Raw genomic sequence first — 21,343 nt, 5'->3', positions numbered from 1 at the left:
TATCAGCCATGTTTGCAAGCCAGAGTAACTTATTAAGCTTTTGATATGTATCTGTGATTTTTGATTTTTTATTATAGAATACATATACCATACAATTTATCATTTTAACCACTTTTATATGTACAATAGCATTACATACATTCACATTGTTGTATAACCTTTACTACTGTCTGTTTCTAGAACTTACTCATCATCTCAAACAGAAACGCAGTACCCATTAATCAATAACTCTCCATTCCCCCTCCCCCAGACCCTAGTAATCTCTATTCCACTTTCTCTTTGAGTTTGCCTATTCTAGGTACCTCATATAAGTGGAATTATACAACATTTGTCCTTTTTATATGATTTACTTTTGCAGATACTTGCAGTTTTATAAGTATTATGTTTAGCAGCAATGTTTCTACATGCTTGCATTTTATATTTTACAAAATTTTTAGTGTTCAATGTTGGTATTATATAGTTGAAGATAACTCAGAGTAAGATGATTCATATGGTTTTGAGTAATGAGTATTAGACATCAAATTTGGAGTATAATACTGTTTAAACACAAATATTTTATATAGGATTATGGCTGTAAAACTTGGAGTTGCATCACTCTATTTGCGTAACAGGAAATTGATGTGTATATCTCACTTTAAAATTTTTGTATAAATCTAGCTTTTTTGTTCCATGTTTATGTATTTTTTTTCTGGCTACTGCTTCTCTGATGAGGATACTAAATTTGGTGTTATGGTTGGACATTTTCTTTGATACAATGTGTAATCCAAAATATTGTCTTCTTTCTATGTGTTAAATATTTTTAAAACCTATTTTAACCTTCTTGTTTTTAATTTATTTTGTATTTCCAGGTATTTCTATGTTGTTTCATGGAGTGGGTCCTTCGTTTATCCAGCCACTTTGCCTAATCTTGAAGTGTGGATATCCCTTCTCTATACTTTACCTCCATGATTTGGATTGGAAAAGACTGCTTTTCTTTATTCTTCCGCCTCTCAGTTCAACACAGAGAAATGCTAGGATGCAGTCATTATGCCGACTTCTCCAGGAAGAAAGAAGCAACTGACATGTGTCTTCTGCTGCAGTTTGCTTACTTGTAAAGAAATTATTTTGCAAGCTCAAGGCTGATTTGAAATAGGTGCTTAGATGGTAGTATTTGTGAATTCTTTACCTTTTGTTCCCAACAAGAAGATTGTGTAAATAGCAACTATGGATGACATCAGGGTTTCTTTACTGTCTTCCAGTTTCAGCCACTATCATGATAAGCACAGTTGAGACTGCAGTAGCGAATTCCAAGTATGTACTGAAATTTGATATGAAAGATATGCTAAAAAATTGCATTTTTTCCTCTAAATCCTGGTTCATCCTGTGACATCGATTAACTGGATAAGAACAAAGGTCCAACTTTGCAATAAAACATTTGGTGTGATAAAGAAGCATAAGGAAGAAAAAATATCAAGGTTAATTTCATATGTGAATAAACCATGAGTCTCTATAAATATTTTTACATATGTAAGTCCAAATTTTTGGTAAGAAGAGGGATTTTTCTCCTAGAGAAGGAACTGTTGTTCTTAGAAGACTTTGGACATTTGGTATTTTAAAACGTTTTTGTCGTTGTTGTTCTTCTAAGGAAGAACCTGCATTATGCAGAAAAATGCTAACCCGTGAATGCATTTTGGGGTTTAGTGAAAGGTTAGTAAAAGGAAACAAAAGTTTTGAGTCTAGCAATGGAACCGTATTCACCTCTCATTCTTTTTTGTGGAGTTTTATATAGCACTTGAGACTTGGTTTTCCATGCTGCTAAGGCTGGAAGAAAAGTGGCATAAGTGGTTTTTCTGTTCAGAAGATGTGATGGACCCTACAGTATATCTTTCCTACAACGCTGGACCTGGAGGAATGGGGAAGAAAGGAGAAGTTTCAATACAATTCCCTTCTCTTAAGAAAAATAAGTGAAAATGCCTTATGCAGCTCCACCTGATTTTATGGCATTTTACATTCTGTAGCTCTCTTTTTTGGTGAAAGCATAAATAACTTTTTTCTTTTGACCTAAAATCTATACTTGGATATTTTATTTTTCTAGACTGTAGCTGTAATGTTAAGCTGAAAAGGCTGGGACTCAGGTAACTTTCCCCAGTTGGAACTGAACTTTCTCATCACAGAATGGGCCTAAGAAGCAATGTTCTCAAACTTGTGGTTGGGTCAGTGTAGATTTAGAAGAAATTTGGGTTGTGAAAAAAAACCTCAAACAAGAAAAATAGTTCCAATAAAAAATATGGATCTTACTTTCTCTTGAAACTAATACTATATGATGAACAGACTATATAGTGTAAAGCTGTTCTTGCTTAAAAATCAACAGAGGATCAGTGTATAAATTGTTCAGGTGTTACATAAGAAAAATGAAAACTTTGAGTCTTTGAGTAGAGAATTTAAAACTTCTTAGGTGAATTTAAGAACAAATCACCCTAGATCATCTCTGTAATTGGGGAATGTTTGCCCAATGCCATACATGTTGTGATCCTGAAAACTTAGGCCAGATGTACCAAGTTTTGAGAATAATAGAAATGGCCAAAAATGAGAAATGTTGAACACATTCCACGATTAGTTTAATTGGTCAGCCAATTTGAATTGGCATAAAAAGGGTTTTAGTAAAATAATTATATAAGTAAAATATTTCTTTCAATGGAGGGCAGTTACTGAATGGTAAAACATAGCAGAAAACTGGGTAAAGGTAACTTAAGTAACTTCCTAGCCACTTCCTCATGTTTTAGTATTTTGGAATTGTTAAAGATAAAATGGAACTTACATACATGGGTTCCATTGGTACATTGAGATTATTATGGAGAATTTGTACTTTCAGTTATCTGTTACTCATCTTCCCTGTGTTCTTTTGGCAACTTTTTGGGTAGGATCATTTGGCAGGAAATAGAGACCTTGTACTATCAGCACCAGTGAAACCATCTCTGGCCCACTTGTTTGAATCTATTATCACACTCAGCTTCTCCAGTTGCTTTATATTTTTTCATTCACAGCTAAGAGAACCACCATTTAATGCTTGCTCTTGTTTTTGCATCTTGTCATCAGGTGGCATTTAACAAAATGTATATTCCAGTTGTACTTGCACAGCATTTATGTAAATACATCTTTGTTTTTTCTTGGTCTATTTTGGTCCACTTCTTAATGGCAAAAGCTATAATTTTAGGCAGGACTGTGCCTCGATCTATAGCCGTGTTTACTTCCTTTTGCTCATCTACATTAGCTGGAAGTTTATCTTTTAAAAAGTTAAAAATGGGATATGTGCAATAGAACTATATATATATATATGTATATTTTAATACTTGTGGACAAATGTTACAAGTTGTTGAAGAACAACAAAATCACCAATGTCTTCCATTTTGAGATGTGTATAGTTTTGTAAGCATTAGTGCTTGGTAGCATATTTGTAGTGCCATATTAGGGGTTAGTGCATGAGCCTAGTAATTATTTAAACTTCAGGATGAATTGTTATAATAACCAATAGTGTAAAAAGAGTGGAAAATCTATACCTTTTCTCTTTTCATAAGTTTCTGTAGCCATGATATTCTCCCTGGGGAAAGGAGATTAGCCCAGAAAGACTCATTTATGAATAGAAATGTGGGGTTACAATATGAAATACTGTGTTTGAGGATGTTCAAGCTTTTTGTCTTTTGAAACCTCAAATCAAAATAAGGCCCCATTTCCTGATTCCGCTTTGCTCTCAGTTTGAGGTTAGATAGTTCTTATGCTGTTTACACATTGTATGTCTTATAGGTTTATTATTTTTCCCACTCCTTTTGCATCAAGAAAGTATATTTTGCATTTTTTACTGATACGCTATGTTAATTGCTTAACTGAGTGCTTTTCTAATCTGCACACCATTTACATTTCCTGTCTGCAGCATGCTACGTGTTAATGGAAGAACACTGGTCAGTAGTTCATAGTGTCTTAGGTTAATTTGTGCAGGTTTTTCCTCTTTCTAAATCTGAATTGTGTATTGATAGGATTCCAGGCCTTTTCATGAGAATTTGAAAAGTAGCCAATGGAGCCTACCCAGGTTGCCATGTAATAAATAACTTTTGCTTGGTTACAGTAAGCCACCTTAAACAGCTTTCACTTTTTTCTTTCCTTGTAGACATAAAAGGTTTTTATTCTGAAGGTATAAGATAGCTTCTGTAGAAAAGAAATTCCTCCTTCTAAAAGCTGCCTTGCAAACTTGGAAATGGCAGCTTTCTGAGGTGATTATTTAAAAATTGGTATTAGGAGAGTCCAGGATTTATTGACACAGATTGTGCAGTTAGCATAATAGGAAATTCAAAACTATTTTAATGTGGTGAGTCTCATGTGTAGAAGCAAGCTTAGATAAGTAGATTCTTTGGCAGCAGATCTCCAGGGACCCAGGTTCAGATTCTCATAGTGTATTTTCAATAGTTGTACTCTTGGCTCAAGTAGTTTAGTGCCTGTGAGAATCCATTTCTGAAAAGCATTTAAATATTTTTTTAAATACCTCTGAATAGGTAATGAATGCAAAATAGCACAGTATATAGGAAAGGATATTTCCTGTTGCAAAAAAAAAAAAGCCATAAAATGAATAATTTTCAAGAGGTAGCAATAAGTTTTGCATGTATAATAGGCTGCATTAACAAGGTTGTACAGTAGAATAAGTATTACTACTTGAGCTTGTGAGGCTCTGTGATTAACAGTTGCACAAAAAAAAATGTTCTAGATAAAGAGCATATAAAAAGGTACTTTTAAAACTATGAATGTATATGACTATATCAGTGTATGAGAAATAGCAACCTTTGCGTAAGTTCAAGACCCTATTTGTTTCCTAGAGCAGAGGGTTAGAGCCATTGAATGAAACTTTTCTAGTGCTTAACCTGGAAACAAATGTACTCCTAATGTAGCCCCACTGAAGCTGTCATGTGGGGATTTTGCTTATGATGTTCCTTTTAACATCAGGCTAATAGCATACTTTTTGCTTTGTCACCTACCCTTTCTCCATTCGTTTCTGGGTGCATTTTTAAAAAGGAAAAGTTTGTTGTTTGTGTATTTAGGGTTAAAAAAAACCCACCAATAACTTGGATTGCTGGCTTTTCCTTATGCCTATGGTTAGTTTAGGGGAGTTAGAATTTAAAGGTATAAAACAAAAGGATTGAAGGGAATAACCAAAGATAATATGTTGGGTTTTTTTTTTTTAACCTTGTCTAAAGTAGATTTGCTAGTATAGGCCTATGATCTGTGACTGCTTATTTTAAGAAGAACCTAGGAAACTAGTTTCTTGATCTGAGGAATCATACAGCTCACATCAGGGTACAATAGTGGAATGAGGGTGACTTCTTATTCCCTTTTACTTCATGTCAACTTGTCCATTTAGCATCTTGAAAATCCCAGAAAAGATTCGGTCTGTGTTCCCTGTTTTCCAACGGCGGGGGTAGGGGGACTAAAAATGAAGTAGATCTAAGAAAATAGTCTCTTGAATATTTAATTCTTATATGGCAACTCCAAAGGAGAGGGAGAAGGCTATATTAAATTGATTATAGCTCCTCTTTATATATCCTACACGTACGTCAGTGGTATTAGAGACATTGGAATAACCAGGAATATTCAGGCATTTGCATGATCATGAGGACACCACTGCATATTACTGTGATGTCAACAGTTTAATTAGAACAATTAAAGATGACCCTTGATGGCCATGTTAATAGTTCTAAATGCTGAAATGCACTACAAGTTTTGGTAGTCTCAAAGTATGCAGTTACTTTTCAATGTTGTGGTCTCATGTTTACTTTTTGTATACCCGTGATATGCAAAATATGAAGAGACCCTTGGCCTCCAGGAGTTTACATTCTCATGGTGCTGCTGGTGCAAGCAAATTACTTGTTTATTCAGAACATTGCTTGGCTATTAATTATACCATATTTGGAAGGATCCCTTGGCCAACAGTTTTCAAAAGCAGAGGGCTATGCTAAATTTCAGGGCATTTTTGAGTTTACATTGTATTAGCTCTGCTGTTCGTAAACTCCTTTTCCCCAGGGAGCTGTGCAGGTAATGCTCATTAATGTGAACCAGAAAAACTGTTCTGCTCAAGAGCATCTTCACCATCCCTACACCACCTATGCTTCTCTACGATACAGCACTCAATAAATGGCCAAGAAAACTTACCGCTCAAGAAGACTGTGCATCTCCTGATTCTTTTCCCAGAGTTTTTACATCATTCTCTACCCAAAAGGACCAGGATTTGCAGTTAAGCCTTTTATAACTGAACAGTGGTCCTAATTTTAACCCTTTTTGTGTTTTGTACCTCTATTCTGAAGTAGTGTGATAGATGTAGACTACCAGCCTGCATTTCTAAGCAATCACTTTATTAACCCACATTTTTGGTTGGAGTTGCATGTATCCTTGTTATTTCTTGTAATCTGAATCAAGGGGTTTACTTTGCATGTTTATTAAAATTGGGTCTGATGAAAGTGCAAGCAATAGTGGCAAGCCCATGACTTTGATTTTAGAGTACTAATATTCTAATGCATGACTGAAAATGTCCAGTGTTACGTGGTTACTAGTAATTATATATGTGCATTTACTAATAATGAAGCAATAGAGATTTAAATAGCTTGACTTTATTGTTTGGATTATTTTTCATTTTCTAATTAAAAGTTATCTTACTTCCATTAAAAATGGGAGCTAGAAGATAAACAGGGGGAACCACAACACATTCAAACTGTCAGTAATAGAGCATAACAGTGCTTACCCTCTAACCTCTTGCCTGGTTCCATTAGTCCCCAAGCATGTTTTAAAACAATACAAAAGGCACAAACTAAGCATGTTGAATAAATAAGCTGCTATGTCTATAATAATCAGAAAGGTGTGCAGAGTTTCAGAAAGGGTAGGAAAGTAGGGAATACCGGTGTGGAGTTTGTGAAATAATTAGGTATGGAGTTTGTCTCGAAGTGTATGTAGCTTAAGTTTGCATCTCTTTAAACTAGTATCTTGGAAATGAATAGAGGCAATATGCATGTATTTCATACGTTCCAGGATTTTCAGATAACTAGGCAACTTTTGTATAGTACTGGTATTGACCAGCCATGAAAGATCTCCACAGCAAAGGAGACCATTCCATTTTGTGGAAATAGTTCTGAAAATAATGACATCTGTGGTTTGGTTTGTCTTTTGTCACTGTATTAAGAATTTTTTTGTTATCTTTAATAGAGTTTTATTCTTGATATTTTGGTCAGAGTGCATAGTTTGTTGCCTAAAGATTTTGATACTAGGTAAACAGGAGCAAGTTTTCACATTTTGGAAAAAAAGGAAACCTTGCCATTTACTTGTTTGATGAAGAAAATATTGTAGCTTAAAATTTTGAGAAGATTTCTGACTTTGGAATAACTCACAACTACAAGTGATTATGACAAATAGTGTACAAATGGAATTCATTATATCTGAAAGAGGCCTAAATATAAATCAGGATTAGACTAGATGTTTTTTACTAGACTCCTTCCAGGTTGAAAAATAATTTTTCCAAATTATTTTAACCTCATTTCCTTTGCTGTGGGAGTTCACTCTGGATACCTTTGGGAATATTTAAGTGTAATGGTAACTTTCCAGTAGTTAAGAACTGAATTAGACTTGTAGCCATTGCAGGGTTTGGTCTCCACTCAAATACACGAAGTGAGATGTCATCCCATAGGTAAATTTTCTCTTTGCCATTCATTGAAAACGTCTCCCAACCAACGAATCCAATAAAGATTTCTCATTTTTCTCCTGTGGCATTTTAAAAGTTATACCAAATACTGTAGATTTCTCCAGGAACCCATACTCCTAAATCACCTGAGTCAGAATAGATATCTTAAGGTTACTAACAATTTTCAAAAGATTTTGTCTCCCATGGTGATGGTATGCTATGCCATCGATAAAAATATTTTTCTCCGAGAGATAAAAAAGGTATTCTTGTAATATATTGTCATCAGTCCTTAAAAATAATTGTCTTGGCGCTTCCCTAAAATCACTCATCCTTTGTAAGTAAAAAATATTCATATTAGAGTACCCTTCACATAGATTTTTATGTACTGTCCTGTTAAATACAGTTGTTGCTCACTGATTTTACTTGCTTTTTGCATCTTCATTGCACCATTGGTATATGTGATGTTAAAAATTTTCATTGAATGTTTAAAGTCTTAGGAAAGGCAGTTTGCTTTTTAATCTATGCATCTTTGGGATTTTAGAAGAGTTTTTTTATTCTTTGATGTAAAAAGGAACTGCTTTAAGAGTTGGAAACTCTGCACGCATGTGTGTGTGTATATATATATTTTTTTGGCAATAAAGCAGCATGGGCTGAGAATGCACTAAAATTTCACTGTGTGTTACTTGGAATGGGTCATTTCTAATAATGCAGTAAATAATAGAGATGGGAAAGGAACCTATCCACAGACCTGTGCTGAGGTAGGCTCCATATGTCAAAAATGAAATGGAGAAAGGACCCAGGTTTTCTGATACTCAAGTTGCAGCTGTTTCACAGGTCTAGTCCAAGGATACAGGCAGCCATCTGAAGAAAGAAGGGCATCCCATTTAAACTTATACCATTCCCCTTTTACCTTTGAGGCCAACCTTACTAGGTCTATGAGCAAATAAATGTTTCTGCTAAGGAAATACTGAGCTAAGTACAATAACAACAACTATTGCAGGGAATCCTTTATCTGAAATATATAAAGCATTTAAGATCCTTTTATGTTTAATATTTAGATGTTGACAAAGTTAACTAAAGAGGTTTTAACAATATATCCTTGATTCAGGGGAAAGGAAAGGAGTTGTTTTTTTTTCCAAGTATGAAATAAACTATTACAAACTTCCTTGGGATAGGATATTGTCAAATAGACAAAAGCTATGTGGTTTTTGGGGCATGACTACTATATAATACTTCTTTTGGTCTATAAGACTGTTATTCATTTAACATACACTGATATATTCCACTGCCAGGTACTGCACTAGATATTGGGGGTTACAATAACAGAGATGGTTTCTGCTGTTAAGGATCTCAAAAGTACAACTCGAGGATTTTCAATATGCAATTTTATTGTTCTTATAACTACATGGAATTTTGAAACTACTATTCAACATATAAAATACTAAATGGTATCAAACTGTAGTAAAGTAGCCTTAGAATCTGTTAATATCAGCCACCTATCATCGATTTTTAGACTCCCAGAGCTCTTATACCACCTAAAGCATGTTTAAAAAGCCAACCATTCGTATAGCATATGAAATACAGTAACTATTATAATAAATCCCATCTCCATTGTATAGTGCCAAGTGGGTACTAGACTAATCAAGGAGATCACTTTGTAAATTATATAAATGCCTAACCACTGTGCTGTAGATCTGAAACTAATAAAATATTGAATGTCAACCGTAATTGGGAAAAAGAATTTGTGAAAGTATCAGTATAACATTTACATAAGGCATAATATTGAAATTATAAATGCACATGCCCTTTGACCCTGTTCCACTTTGGGAATCATTCCTATAGAAATATCAGTACAGATATGCAGATACAAGGATCCAATATAAGAGTGGTTAAATTCTGATATATTCATTGAATCATATGCAAGTGCTAAAAAAGAATGTGCACGTGGGCTGGTATAGAAAGTTGTCCAAGACACTGTGTGAAAAGCAGGTTGCAGAATAATGTTAAACATAAATTTGCCTTTATGGCTCTTCCCGTAAGCAGCCTGAGGTGATGTCCAAAAATGGTTCACTATTCACTTGACTCAGAAAACCCCACAAAATCATGCAAATTGAGAGGTTCAAATCTTTGTGTTCACTTCAAGAACACTCGTGAAACTGCTCAGGCCATCAAGGGTATGCATATCCGAAAAGCCAAGTATCTGAAGGATGTCACTTTACAGAAGCAATGTGTGCCATTCCATCATTATAATGGTGGAGTTGGCAGGGGTGCCCAGGCCAAACAGTGGGGCTGGACACAGGGTCGGTGGCCTAAAAAGAATGAATTCTTGGTACACGTGCTTAAAAATGCAGAGTAATGCTGAACTTAAGGGTTTAAATGTAGATTCTCTAGTCATTGAGCACATCCAGGTAAACAAAGCTCCCGAGATGCTGCGCAGAATTTACAGAGCTCATGGGCGGATTAACCCCTACTTCAGCTCTCCTTGTCATTGAAATGATCCTTACTGAAAAAGAGCAGATTGTTCCTAAACTAGAAGAGGAGGTTGCACAGAAGAAAAAGATACCCTAGAAGAAACTGAAAAACAAAAACTTACGGCCCAGGGGTAAATTTAGTATCAAATAAATGCTAATAAAAGTAAAAAAAAAAAAACAACTGCCTTTATGTCTCATATGTGTATATCCGCATGCTTAAGTTATAATAGCTAGTATTTATTGAGCATTTACTATGTGCTAAACACTGCTCTAATTACATTATATTCATTAACTTGTTTTTAATTTTCACTATATCCCTCATTACTTCTTAATCCCTCTTTTACAAGAAAAATTTAAATATATTCTTCAAGTTCACGGCTAATAAGTACGTACCCAATGCACAATTTGAATCCAAATAGTCTGGCTCTAGAGCCTGCTCATTTCCTAGGACACTATGTTGCTCAAAAATGGAAAGAAATGTACACTCGTTATTTTGTCATATTTATATCTGCATGTTTTTCTAGAGCATGTAATTTGTAATTGGAAAAAGAAATCTATTTAAACCAGCCAGCTTAATTTGATGTCAAGTTCAGGCATTTAATTTTCTATTGAAAGTCTACCAAAAAGGCAAATCCAGAGGTTAAAGAAAATAGCCACATAAGAACACCTTTTAAATTTAGATAAAGAACATAAATTGAGGCAGACATACCCCCATGCACAAATAAAAACCCCAAGATGATTCAATATAGTATTAATTTTCTGGTATTGCCAGAGGCTTCATCCTTACTTACAAAACCAAATTTTGCAACTCAAATGCATAAAGCAAATCAGTTTAAAATACTTTTAAGGAAAATATCCTTTATACTGTATAAAATGTTAAGAATCTGCTATTTAAAAAAATCTGCTAGCTATATCTGAACCAAGTTAACTTCTCTGTACTACTGCTTGGCCGTATCATCTCTTGATTGTGCTATTGTCAGACCCTTTAGTGGTAGGCTGGCAGTCACTCCTACTCATTCTCTACAGAACTATAATGAGGTTCTGAAAAAGAAAACCTGATCCTATCAGAGGCCTTTGAAATTCTTCAAGGGCTTCTCACTGTTCTTGAAATAGAAACAAACATCCTTCTGGAGTCCAGTAAGGCCTTGCACGTTCTGGTCTCTACCCACCATGACTCCTGCAAGTCTTCTAGGGGCCTCACAGAGCCTTTGTACAAGCTGTTCCCTCCACCACCTTATTAACTCCTACTTATCTTTCAGACTACTGCTGAAACTTCACTTCCTCACAGAGGCCTATCTTGACCCCCAGACTAAGTCAGTTACCTGCTACATGTGCTTATAGCTCTATGTCCTTTTCTTCAAACATTTACTAGTTGTAATTTTACATGTCTTCGTATGGTTATTTGAATGTCCATCTCTGACTAGGTTATAAGCTCTGTGAGGGAGGGGAGAATGGCTTATTTTTGCTTATCTTTTATCCCCAGCAACTAGCATATTTATTAAATGAATAATATAAGCTACTGAGCCAAAATGCTATATAAAGCAAAATATGAGAAAACAGCATTTCTGAATGTTTGATGTTTTATTATTCTTTTCATTATCCTATTAAGCTGTTTCGAACTGAAGAGAAAAAAACTATTAACCAACTTGTTGAATATTACCTACAGAATATGTATGCACCTGTATTTTACATTTAAAAAATTATTCTCAGTATTCATATAACAACTGCTCCATGTAGGAATCACAGTAGTCAGCATTAAGTACAACTTTATTTTCAGACCAACCATACATCTTTAGGTCAGAGCATTCATAGGACATTGCTTCTTAATCCCTAAATTTATAGTTAAAGATGTTTTCAGAAATAAGTATTATGAAACTGCTAAGGGGCTAAAATAAGTTCATAAGGCAAATAACTATGAAACCTGGACAGAAGCTTCCTTAATTTCTCATCTTCTAGAAAAAGCTTCACAAATCATTTGGAAAAATCAGCCTAGAGGCAAACATAATAAACCATATTTTTCATCGATTTTTGGAGTCAGTCTTTCTCAAGAAATGATCAAACAGCACCTATTGTTGAAGACCGCAGTAAGGCCTGACATTGAAACTCATGCTTTGGTTCTGGATCAGTTTTCTGGCTTGGACTGGTCAGAAGTCACTTCCTTCAGAATCTCCATGAGTAAATTTAAGTGAGTATGCGTTAACATTATCTTCTCTTTAAGCTGGGAAAAGAAATATATAGATATCAGGGTATCTTAAGCGTTAACTCTCAATTTGCTGGTTCTAGAAGCCACTTCAAGTTTAAGCTAGTGATTGGGAGCTGACAATGTCTGAACACATTTCATAAATACATTTCTTCTATTTCTGAAAGAAGTTTATTCAATACAATAAGATCCTCAGATACAAAGTTTCCCGTGAAAAAAGGCCAGCCATTGCTGAGCATCACTGCTTCTGTCTCCTTTCTTCTTACCAGGTTTAAACTCCAAAAATTGGGAAGGAAGACAAAATAAAGTGGGGTAAGAGCTTGTGGAGACAGAATTATTGAATAGTCTCCCTCCTTTTTTAGTGGCAAGAATCTTTTTTTCTAAATCTTTGTTCACAATAAAAAATACCTTTCTTTAAAATTCTGCTAATAGTCTTCAAAAGTAGCTCTGGTTGTCAGGTTTAGAAGAGATATTTGTTGTAATTAGATAATTTTCAATAGTTCTTTTACCTTAGAATAGCTGTATCTAGAACCAAATTTAGTGTTATTACTCATGTACTTAGACTCATAAATAAACTTATCATGGAATAGGGAATAATGAATAAGTCTTATGTTGAAGTCAGGGTTAACCAAAGTAAATTATATTTCTGACACAATTCTCACAGTACACTAAATCTTTTTATGGTCTAAGATACAAGAATACCCAAAATTCATCAGAAAATTTTGTTTAAAGAGAGAACTCTAGAGCCTGTAATCTTACTTGTGTGCCCTTGGATATGCTCAATCATTCTTCTTTGCCACTTTCATGATTTTTTCTCTTTATCTACATTCCAACATTTTTCTATGATGTGTTGGGGTATAGATCTCTGTATTTATCCTACCTGAGCTTGTTGAGGTTTCCAATATGTAGATTAATGTTTTTCATCAAGTTTGAAAAGTTTTCAACCATAATTTCCTTGAATATTTTTTCTACTTCTCTGTCTTCTTTTTGTACTCCCACTACCAAAGCATATTTAGGAATACTTGATGGTGTCCAACAGGTCTCTTAGTCTCGGTTCATAAGCTCATCAATCTAAGTTTTTTGATTCTTTGGCAGTTCAAACCTGCTGAGCCCCTCTAGCGAATCTTTCATTTCAGTTGTACTTTTCAACTCAGGGTTTTTATTTGGTTTTTATAATTTCTCTCTTTAGGGATATTCTCTATTTGATGAGACTGTCATCATACTTTCTTTACTTCTTTAAAGCATGGTTTCCTTTAGTTTTTTTGGACATATTTATAACAGCTGCTTTGGAGACTTTGTCTGCTACATCTAACATGTGGGCCCTTTAAAAGGCAGTTTCCAATGCCTGCTTTTTATTCTGTGTATGGGTCATACTTTTGTGTGTCTTAATTTTTTATTGAAAACTAGACAGTTTATATAACATACTATAGCAACTTTGAATACACAACCCCTTCTTGTGGTGGTGTGCTTATCTGTTTAGTGAGTTGGCAAGACTATTATATTGATGTTGGTTTCCCTCACAGTGTGCAGCCTCTGATATCACTCCTCAGAGGACACAGTCTTGGGCTGTGCAGTCACCCTGGGATTACAGTGGTTTTAGCAGGGCTCTCTTTGTCTGTTTCCCAGATCTCTAAGGAGGCTATGTGCCTCCATTAGCATCATAACCAGCTGTTAGCCTCCATTAATTGCTGGCTGATTGTTCTATTGTTTTTAACAATGCCTCGGGACATAAATTGAGCCACACTCTAATCAAATTAAATTCAGCCCACCACCACCACCACCACCCTACCCCCACTTTATAGGGGCAGTCTTAAGACCAATCTTTTTTTGTTGCAACTCCAGGAAGACTCTTCTTAGCTATTTTCCTGATTCTCTCTTATGAACTAGTCTAAAGTTTAGCTTCCTGATCTCATGGAACTACCAGCTTCCTCTTAACTACTTACTACCAAAATCTCCATTGTTTTAGGCAGCACCCTTAAGACTTGAACATCTCTCTACACACTGTTTCAAATGACATCATTTCCTCCCATACAAGAAAAAGCTTTAGGAATTCATCACCACCAAACCAGTATTTCTTGTGAGAAATGTTAAAGGGATGAGGAAAAGGGTACAAATTATCAGGTGTTGTCTATATAAAGGAAACACAATAATCACAAATTTTTACCTCCGCAACTTTTTCTGGTAGAGGCATGTTGTGAATATCCATTTCAGATGCATTTACTATGGCTTTTGTTTTTAAGAGATAGCTAGATAGAAAACAAAATATTAGTACCATGTCACAGTTAAGATTATCAGTAAACTAAACTTGCCCTCTAAAGGAATATCTGTCAACCAAAGACTGCCTTCTTACTGATTTCCATTTCAAGATTCATAATGTATTTTGTAGAGAAAACAAATTCACAATTAATAAATCAGAGAGACTCTGTGCCTCATTCCATGCCTTGCCAGCCAGGAATACACGAGACAGTGTGCCCAGTCCTAGGAGATGAACCATAACTGTTCTAAGCCACTGTGGCAATCTTATTCCTTGTTGTCATATACTTGCTTTCCCAGCTTAAGGAGATCACGTGACATAGTTCTGGACAATAATTATTTTGCCATTAGAAGAAGACTATTCCATGTTCGCATACTCTTTTTCCTTCCAGTTGGGGATGCTACTGTCTATAGATTTAATGCTTATAATTACAGCAGCCATCTTACAATCAAGAGGAAATGGCCAAGAGAACCAGAGATGCTGACTCAAAGCTCTGTCAGCTAAGCCAATAGAAGACTCCTGGAGTGGCCAACCACTCCTACCCTTTACTTATTAAAGCCACTGTTAGTCAGGTTTTTCTATGACTGGTAGTCAAATTCATTCCAATATACACAGATACAGATTTATTATTTTCCTAGACCCATGCTACCTATACTTTCCTAATTTCTACTTAATCAAAATATATATATACTGACCTTTGAGTCTAACTCCTCATTTTAAAGATTAAGAAATTAGTTAAAATCCCATAATGCTTTTCAAATTTATATTAAAAATTTTTGTTTCTAAAAGCTTATTTTCTCTAAGCAAAAACTCAATTATAGCTCTGCTGGAACAATTAGTTATAACTATTTCTAAAAGAGATTTGAGGCTACTAATAGCACACGTTTAGAGATACTTTTATTCCCCTCATTAAACTTAATTCTAAATAGAAATTATGTAGGAAGAAACTAAAAATTGAAAGTAAAATATCAGTACATCTCAAGTATATATTTTTTTGAAAATCTGCATTAAAGAACAAATAGTATACCTAATGCACACTGAACAAGTTCTTGGTAAAAGATGGGATTTATGAGTTCTACTGTTAAGACATAGATTCAAATCTCAGCTCCTCTACCTCTCTGAGCCTGTATTCTTGTATTACAAACTCAGTGAGGTAACCATAATGCCTGGCACAAATAGATCTTCAATGGCTGTTTTGTTTTTTTGGTTTTAATGGTCAAGAAAAGACGTCAATGGATGTTTCAGTTTATTGTAATAAACAAAAAATACTTAAGTAAAAAGTAAACTTATTAGGAAGATAAAGATATATCCAAAGTAATTCATGAGACAGATCAGCCAGTAGGGTGATTTTTCAGACGCCATGAGGCCACATGGTCATTATTTTTTACTTTTCTTTGTGTATCTGCTTAATTCTTCTTTTTCTGCAGACAAAATTCTATATTATGTATCTACATGCGTAATGTAGAAAATAGCTGCCCTAAACCTAGAGCTTTCACTTCTCAACTTCAGCACCATCTACACATGATCAGTGTCTCTGGGTCTTTATTTCAAATTCCTAGGGTAGAACACCCAATTGGCTTAGCTTAGGTCAGGTATCAATTCTTGATCCCATCACCTGAGAGTGGTATCACACACTATACAAACACTGCCACAAGGTCCCACCCTATGGGAGGGAAAAAGACTGGGCACAAACCCAAAAAGTGCCTACTGTAACATTATTTTGCAACAGCTTACTTGCAGAAGTTTCTGTTATGAAAGACTATCATCTCAATTATTCCATGATATAATTATGAAGACATGGTATAAGACATCTAATGTGATCATAATGTTATGAGAGAGACTGTATTTTAGTCCCCCTGTCATCTTTTTTTGTAATGGACAGTGCCGAGCTTTAGCATCTTCTTTGATATAAACATTCTGCCTTTTCTGGAAGATCTTTTAAAATTTATTTGATAAAAAATATCTAAGTCTACTCACCACACCATTTTATCACTTGAAAGGCAGAAGTGACCTCTCAAGGTAGCTAGGGCTGCATAGGTAGAATACAGATGGAAACCAATGGGAATCCCACAGGAACTACAGAATAAAAGGTTGTAAGTGCTGGGGGAAAAAAAACGGAATATATATGTAAGAAAAAAAATCAGAGAACAAATACAAAGTAATCAGTCCCTGGAAGCACTCCTAAAATTAAGCTATAATAGGAATGAGAATGAACAAATGTCACATTCAAGAAAGGTTAATTTATATTTTAATAAATTACACCCTAGATTACAGATACCCTTGTATATTCTGGCCACAAAAGATATCATGGATGTGCAACTGTCGCTTTAATGGTGAAACTTAATTTACATATGAAAAGCAGAAAGAGAGCTATCTAATCAGATTAACATTTAAATATAAAATCATACATGACCTTATAAATTAGCTACCATTAAACCAATCCTCAGTTGAAGTAAAATAATCAAGTTGACTGGGGTTTACTTAACAATTATTAATATAATTCAAATCAAGATTTTTATTTTACAGATATAAAAAAAATGAAATTACCCAGTCAAAATGCAAAAGAGAGAAAAGGAATCCTATTACCATAGCAAGCCATTAATTTTTCTTTTCGTTCATTCTCTGAAAGATTACTGGATGCAGAATCACAGGAAATGTTGCTTTTAGTTCTAGTTAAACCACTTGGGTAAGTCACCATATTTGCTGGTATATAAAAATATCCAAATATTACGAAGAAATGTTTTAGGGAAAGATAAACTGTACTGAAAGCAATTTTAAAGTGCATGTACTGAAAGCAATTTTAAAGTGCCTTGGTAAGGGAAAAAATTATTTGTATAAACATAATATACTAAGCAGTAAAAGTTTACAGAGTATAAAAATCACCTGGATAAAAAGAAATAGATTCATGTCAATGGATACTAAAAATGACCAAGCAACAAAATATACTAAATTTACTGGTAAATGAATTCCCATAACACACATGTAGTACTATATTTTTTATGAATATGGCAATCTGCGAAAAAGGTAATTCTGGTGCTGTAGACAACTGTGAGGGAGGTTGTGACAAGAGTGATTAGTAGGGCTCAGACATACTACGTGTTGGTGGAGTCAATGATTAGGTCTTCTTAGTAGAATGTTGTGAAGAACGGTATTCCTGTTAGGGCTAGGCTTCCGAAAAAGCAAGCCATGAAATAAAGTTACATTAATTTGAATTAATTTCTACTTAGGAATTAATTACATCAGACAAAGCACAGTACCTACACACAAATGTCTCACAGAAACCAATATATGGCACAAAGCAAAATGTAAAAAAATCCAAAATTCTTATGTATGCAATATAAAACAAATGTTTCATTAAATATTAGTCTGCTAATGGCCCAGATCCTTTATAAATAAAGGTCTGTATCTCCACACCACGTAAAGACCTATGACCAGTTGAGTGATTTCTGAAGGCAGAAGGAATACACATAGGGTAGTGGACGAAAGTAGTTATAAATACGAATTATGGGCATGTGACCAGTTATAGAACCAAGGACTATAATTGTCATGAGTATTTCCTCTCTATTTTGTTATGAATGTTTGTGTGTTTTCTTCCCTCTGCTTTCTTCCCTCTTAGCAAATATCTGTTTTCTTGCCTCTTATTCTCTTATCATGTAGAAAGATATAAATACTTTATATCACAGTATTTAAGTATTGTTAAATTTACATCATAGTATTTAAGTCATGAGCTATCAAGGAGAAAAGTAAACATCACTTATAGACTTTACCTCCTTTTCTGGAAAAGGGGTTATTGCATTTTCAGTTATATGCAGGATATTGGTACCATGTTAGGTAGAATTATGACCATATTATTGTCTTTATTGGGAGATTAAGTATGGTTTTAGGAGATGCATATGGGTGACAAGTTAACAAGTGATGGTTAAGTTTTGTATGTCAACCTGACTGAGCCACAGAGTTACTGGTTATTTTGTCAAATGTTATTATGAATGTCTGTAAGAGTGCTTTTGAATGAGATTAATATTTGAAGAAAAAATATATATATTTAAATCAGGAGACTGAGTAAAACAGATTGTCCTCATCTAATCAGCTAGAGGCCTGAAGAGAAACTTTTGCCTGACTACCTTAAGCTGTGGCATTGGCCTTTTTTCCTGCCTTTGAACTTGAACTGAAAATGTGGACTCTTTTCGGATTTCCAGCCTGCTGGCTTTTGGACTGGTACTTGTACCTTTTGCTCTCCTGGTTCTCAGGCCTGTGGACTTGAACTAGAACTAAACCATTGGCTCTCTCGTGTCTCTAGCTTGTCAACTACAACTCTTGGGACTTCTCATCCTCCATAATCACACAAGCCAATTCCTGATATAAATCTCTTCCTGCCAAGTCCTACTGTTTCCCTCATTCTAAAAATAACCTAAACACATGAGACTTTCCCTCCAGTGTTTTATAAACCATCTAGATCGGTACTGTTCAATAGGAATATAGTATGAGTCACATAAGTAATTTAAAATTCTCAACTGGTCTTGTTTAAAAAAACAACTAAAGAAGGTGAATTAATTTTAATATATTTTCTGCTACCCAATATATTATCATTTCAACATATAATCAGTATTTTTAAATTATTAATTTTTTTGTACCAAGTATTCAAAATCCAGTATGTATTTTACACTCACAACATTCTCAAGTCAGAATGGCCACATTTTAAGTACTCAATAACTACATGTGGTTAGTGGTTACAGTACTGGACAGCATGGGACTGGATGCATTATCCTCCTCTCTAAGAAGGTATTCAGATCTTCTGCCTCTGACCCAAATGATCCAATTCCAAGCAAGCCACCAGTCCTTCACTCCTTTGGGTGGGAAGAGAACACTCCAGTAAGGATAGGGAGTATCTTTCAGTTGGGAAAGAGGAGAAGCAGAACTCTTCCTGGTTACTGAGTAAAGCAACTAAGAATTCCATTACTTTAACCCTAAAACTGTTGTCAGAATGAACTGTCTTACTGTTAAATCCAACACTCAGAATTTAGGAGCCTTGTAAATTCACTGAGTATTTTGTTGTCATTTGTAAATCACAATACAGGCAAGATACAAAGTTTACTAGGTGGTACTCCGCCTTATCCACGGGAGATCCATTCCAAGACCCCCCAATGGGTGCCTGAAACTGCGGACAGTATTGACTCCTATACATATTACGTTTTTTCCTATATATACATACACTTCATGGCTTCTCTTTGGCATAGCTGAATTGCCAGCATCACTACTCTTGCACTTTGAGGCCATTATTAAGTAAGAGCTACTTGAGGACAAGCACTGATAACAGGACAATTGATCTGATAACTGAGACAGCTAGTAAGTGACTAACCAGTGGGTAGTGTATGCACCATGGACATGCTGGATAAAGGGTAGGACGTTGTTATGTAGAACAATGCGCAATTTAAAACATATGAATTGTTTATTTCTGGGGTTTTCCACTTAATATTTTGAGACTATGGTTGACTACGGATAACTGAAACTGTGGAAAGTGAAACCACAGATAATGGGAGACTACTGTATTCAAGTACGTGACATTCAACTATGTTTTTCTCCAGTTTCCTGGGTTATAACAGAAATTAGTCCTTCCACTGCTTATTACAAACTCCACGTTAAATGCAAATTTAAAAGTCCTAGTTATCTCAAAGGACTGTAGTTTCTAGTAAGTTATTCTCACTATACATCAAAAGGTAAGTTTCTCCTTTTTCCTCTACTAGACATATTTTTCTTTGCCTCACTTGCACAAGCCACTAGAAAGATGTGGCTCTCGAAAGCTCTTAAAATCTACACACAGATATAATTTTTCCATTCATTAACGCACCAAGTTCTACGAAACTCAAACAGATAAAAGGGGCATACTTCCGATATACTGTATGGATGGAATAAACTTTTATTCTAGCGCAAGATAGAAACTATTTTTATCTCGTACAAGTCAGTTCCATGCTCCTCACTATCATTTAGTCGGGGAATAGAGGCCGATCAGGAATTCTCAGCACGTACCTGCCTTTGAGTGAACCTTCAATGCCAACGAGGAAGGGAGCTTCCAAAACGACGTTATTTGTGACTCCTAGGAAAGAAAAAAAAAAAAAAAAAAAAGCGGGCTGGAATATGAGTAATTATGAGGCCTTGGAAGGGAAAACCTACCCTCTCTAAACAGGATCATCATAGACACAACAATCAAGAAAAGTTGCCCCCATCCCTGGCAAAGGGTTAATTTCCAGACCTTAATCCCGTGTTCGTCACAGTTTGCTCTCCGATACCCCATGAGAAAGCTAGAACACCCGCTTGGGCCCTCCTTCGCCTTTCCCAGACACCACCCCACCCCGCAACTCACTGGAGAAGACCACGGCCCCGAGGGACCGCGACAGGTCCCAGGCGAGGTGCACCGAGTCAGCAAGCACAGCGTGGCATTTCGCGCACTGGAACACGGCGCACCTCTCGGGCAGCAGCCATGACGGTAGCCGCTGGCCGGATAGCGGCTCCTCGATCCCCAGCGCCGCGGGGCCAATCGGCGAGGACCCCTTCACCACCTGCGTGTCCCACTCCATTGAAATCGTAGAAAAAGGTTCTTCAGTCATCTTAGTGCCATCACAAAAGTCGCCCTCCCGCAGCTTTGCATAGCAGGAAGAACCTTTCAGCGGCAGAACCGCCATCTTCCTGCAGCTGGCGCCACGGTTTCGTACATGCACCAGGCCCCGCCCCAAGTA

The 21,343-nt window shown here is 35.6% G+C and overlaps 1 protein-coding gene and 1 pseudogene across 1 annotated transcript; one reads left to right on the top strand and one right to left on the bottom strand.

The window, feature by feature from the left end:
* Nucleotides 1-15,292, top strand: part of LOC120587160 (60S ribosomal protein L17-like) — a 24,324-nt pseudogene extending 9,032 nt beyond the window's left edge.
* OIP5 (Opa interacting protein 5) lies at nucleotides 11,908-21,343 on the bottom strand. Its single transcript, XM_039843846.1, has 5 exons — nucleotides 20,971-21,343; nucleotides 20,637-20,703; nucleotides 16,590-16,712; nucleotides 14,523-14,604; nucleotides 11,908-12,376 (listed from the first exon to the last, which is right to left on the bottom strand). The coding sequence occupies exons 1-5, from the start codon at nucleotides 21,287-21,289 to the stop codon at nucleotides 12,281-12,283; spliced, it is 687 nt and encodes a 228-aa protein (XP_039699780.1). The 5' UTR covers nucleotides 21,290-21,343; the 3' UTR covers nucleotides 11,908-12,280.

The sequence above is a fragment of the Pteropus medius genome, unplaced genomic scaffold (genome assembly GCF_902729225.1).
Source record: "Pteropus medius unplaced genomic scaffold, Ma_sr-lr_union100, whole genome shotgun sequence".
Classification (NCBI taxonomy): Eukaryota; Metazoa; Chordata; class Mammalia; order Chiroptera; family Pteropodidae; genus Pteropus; species Pteropus medius.
This window is presented reverse-complemented; position numbering and strand designations above follow the sequence as displayed.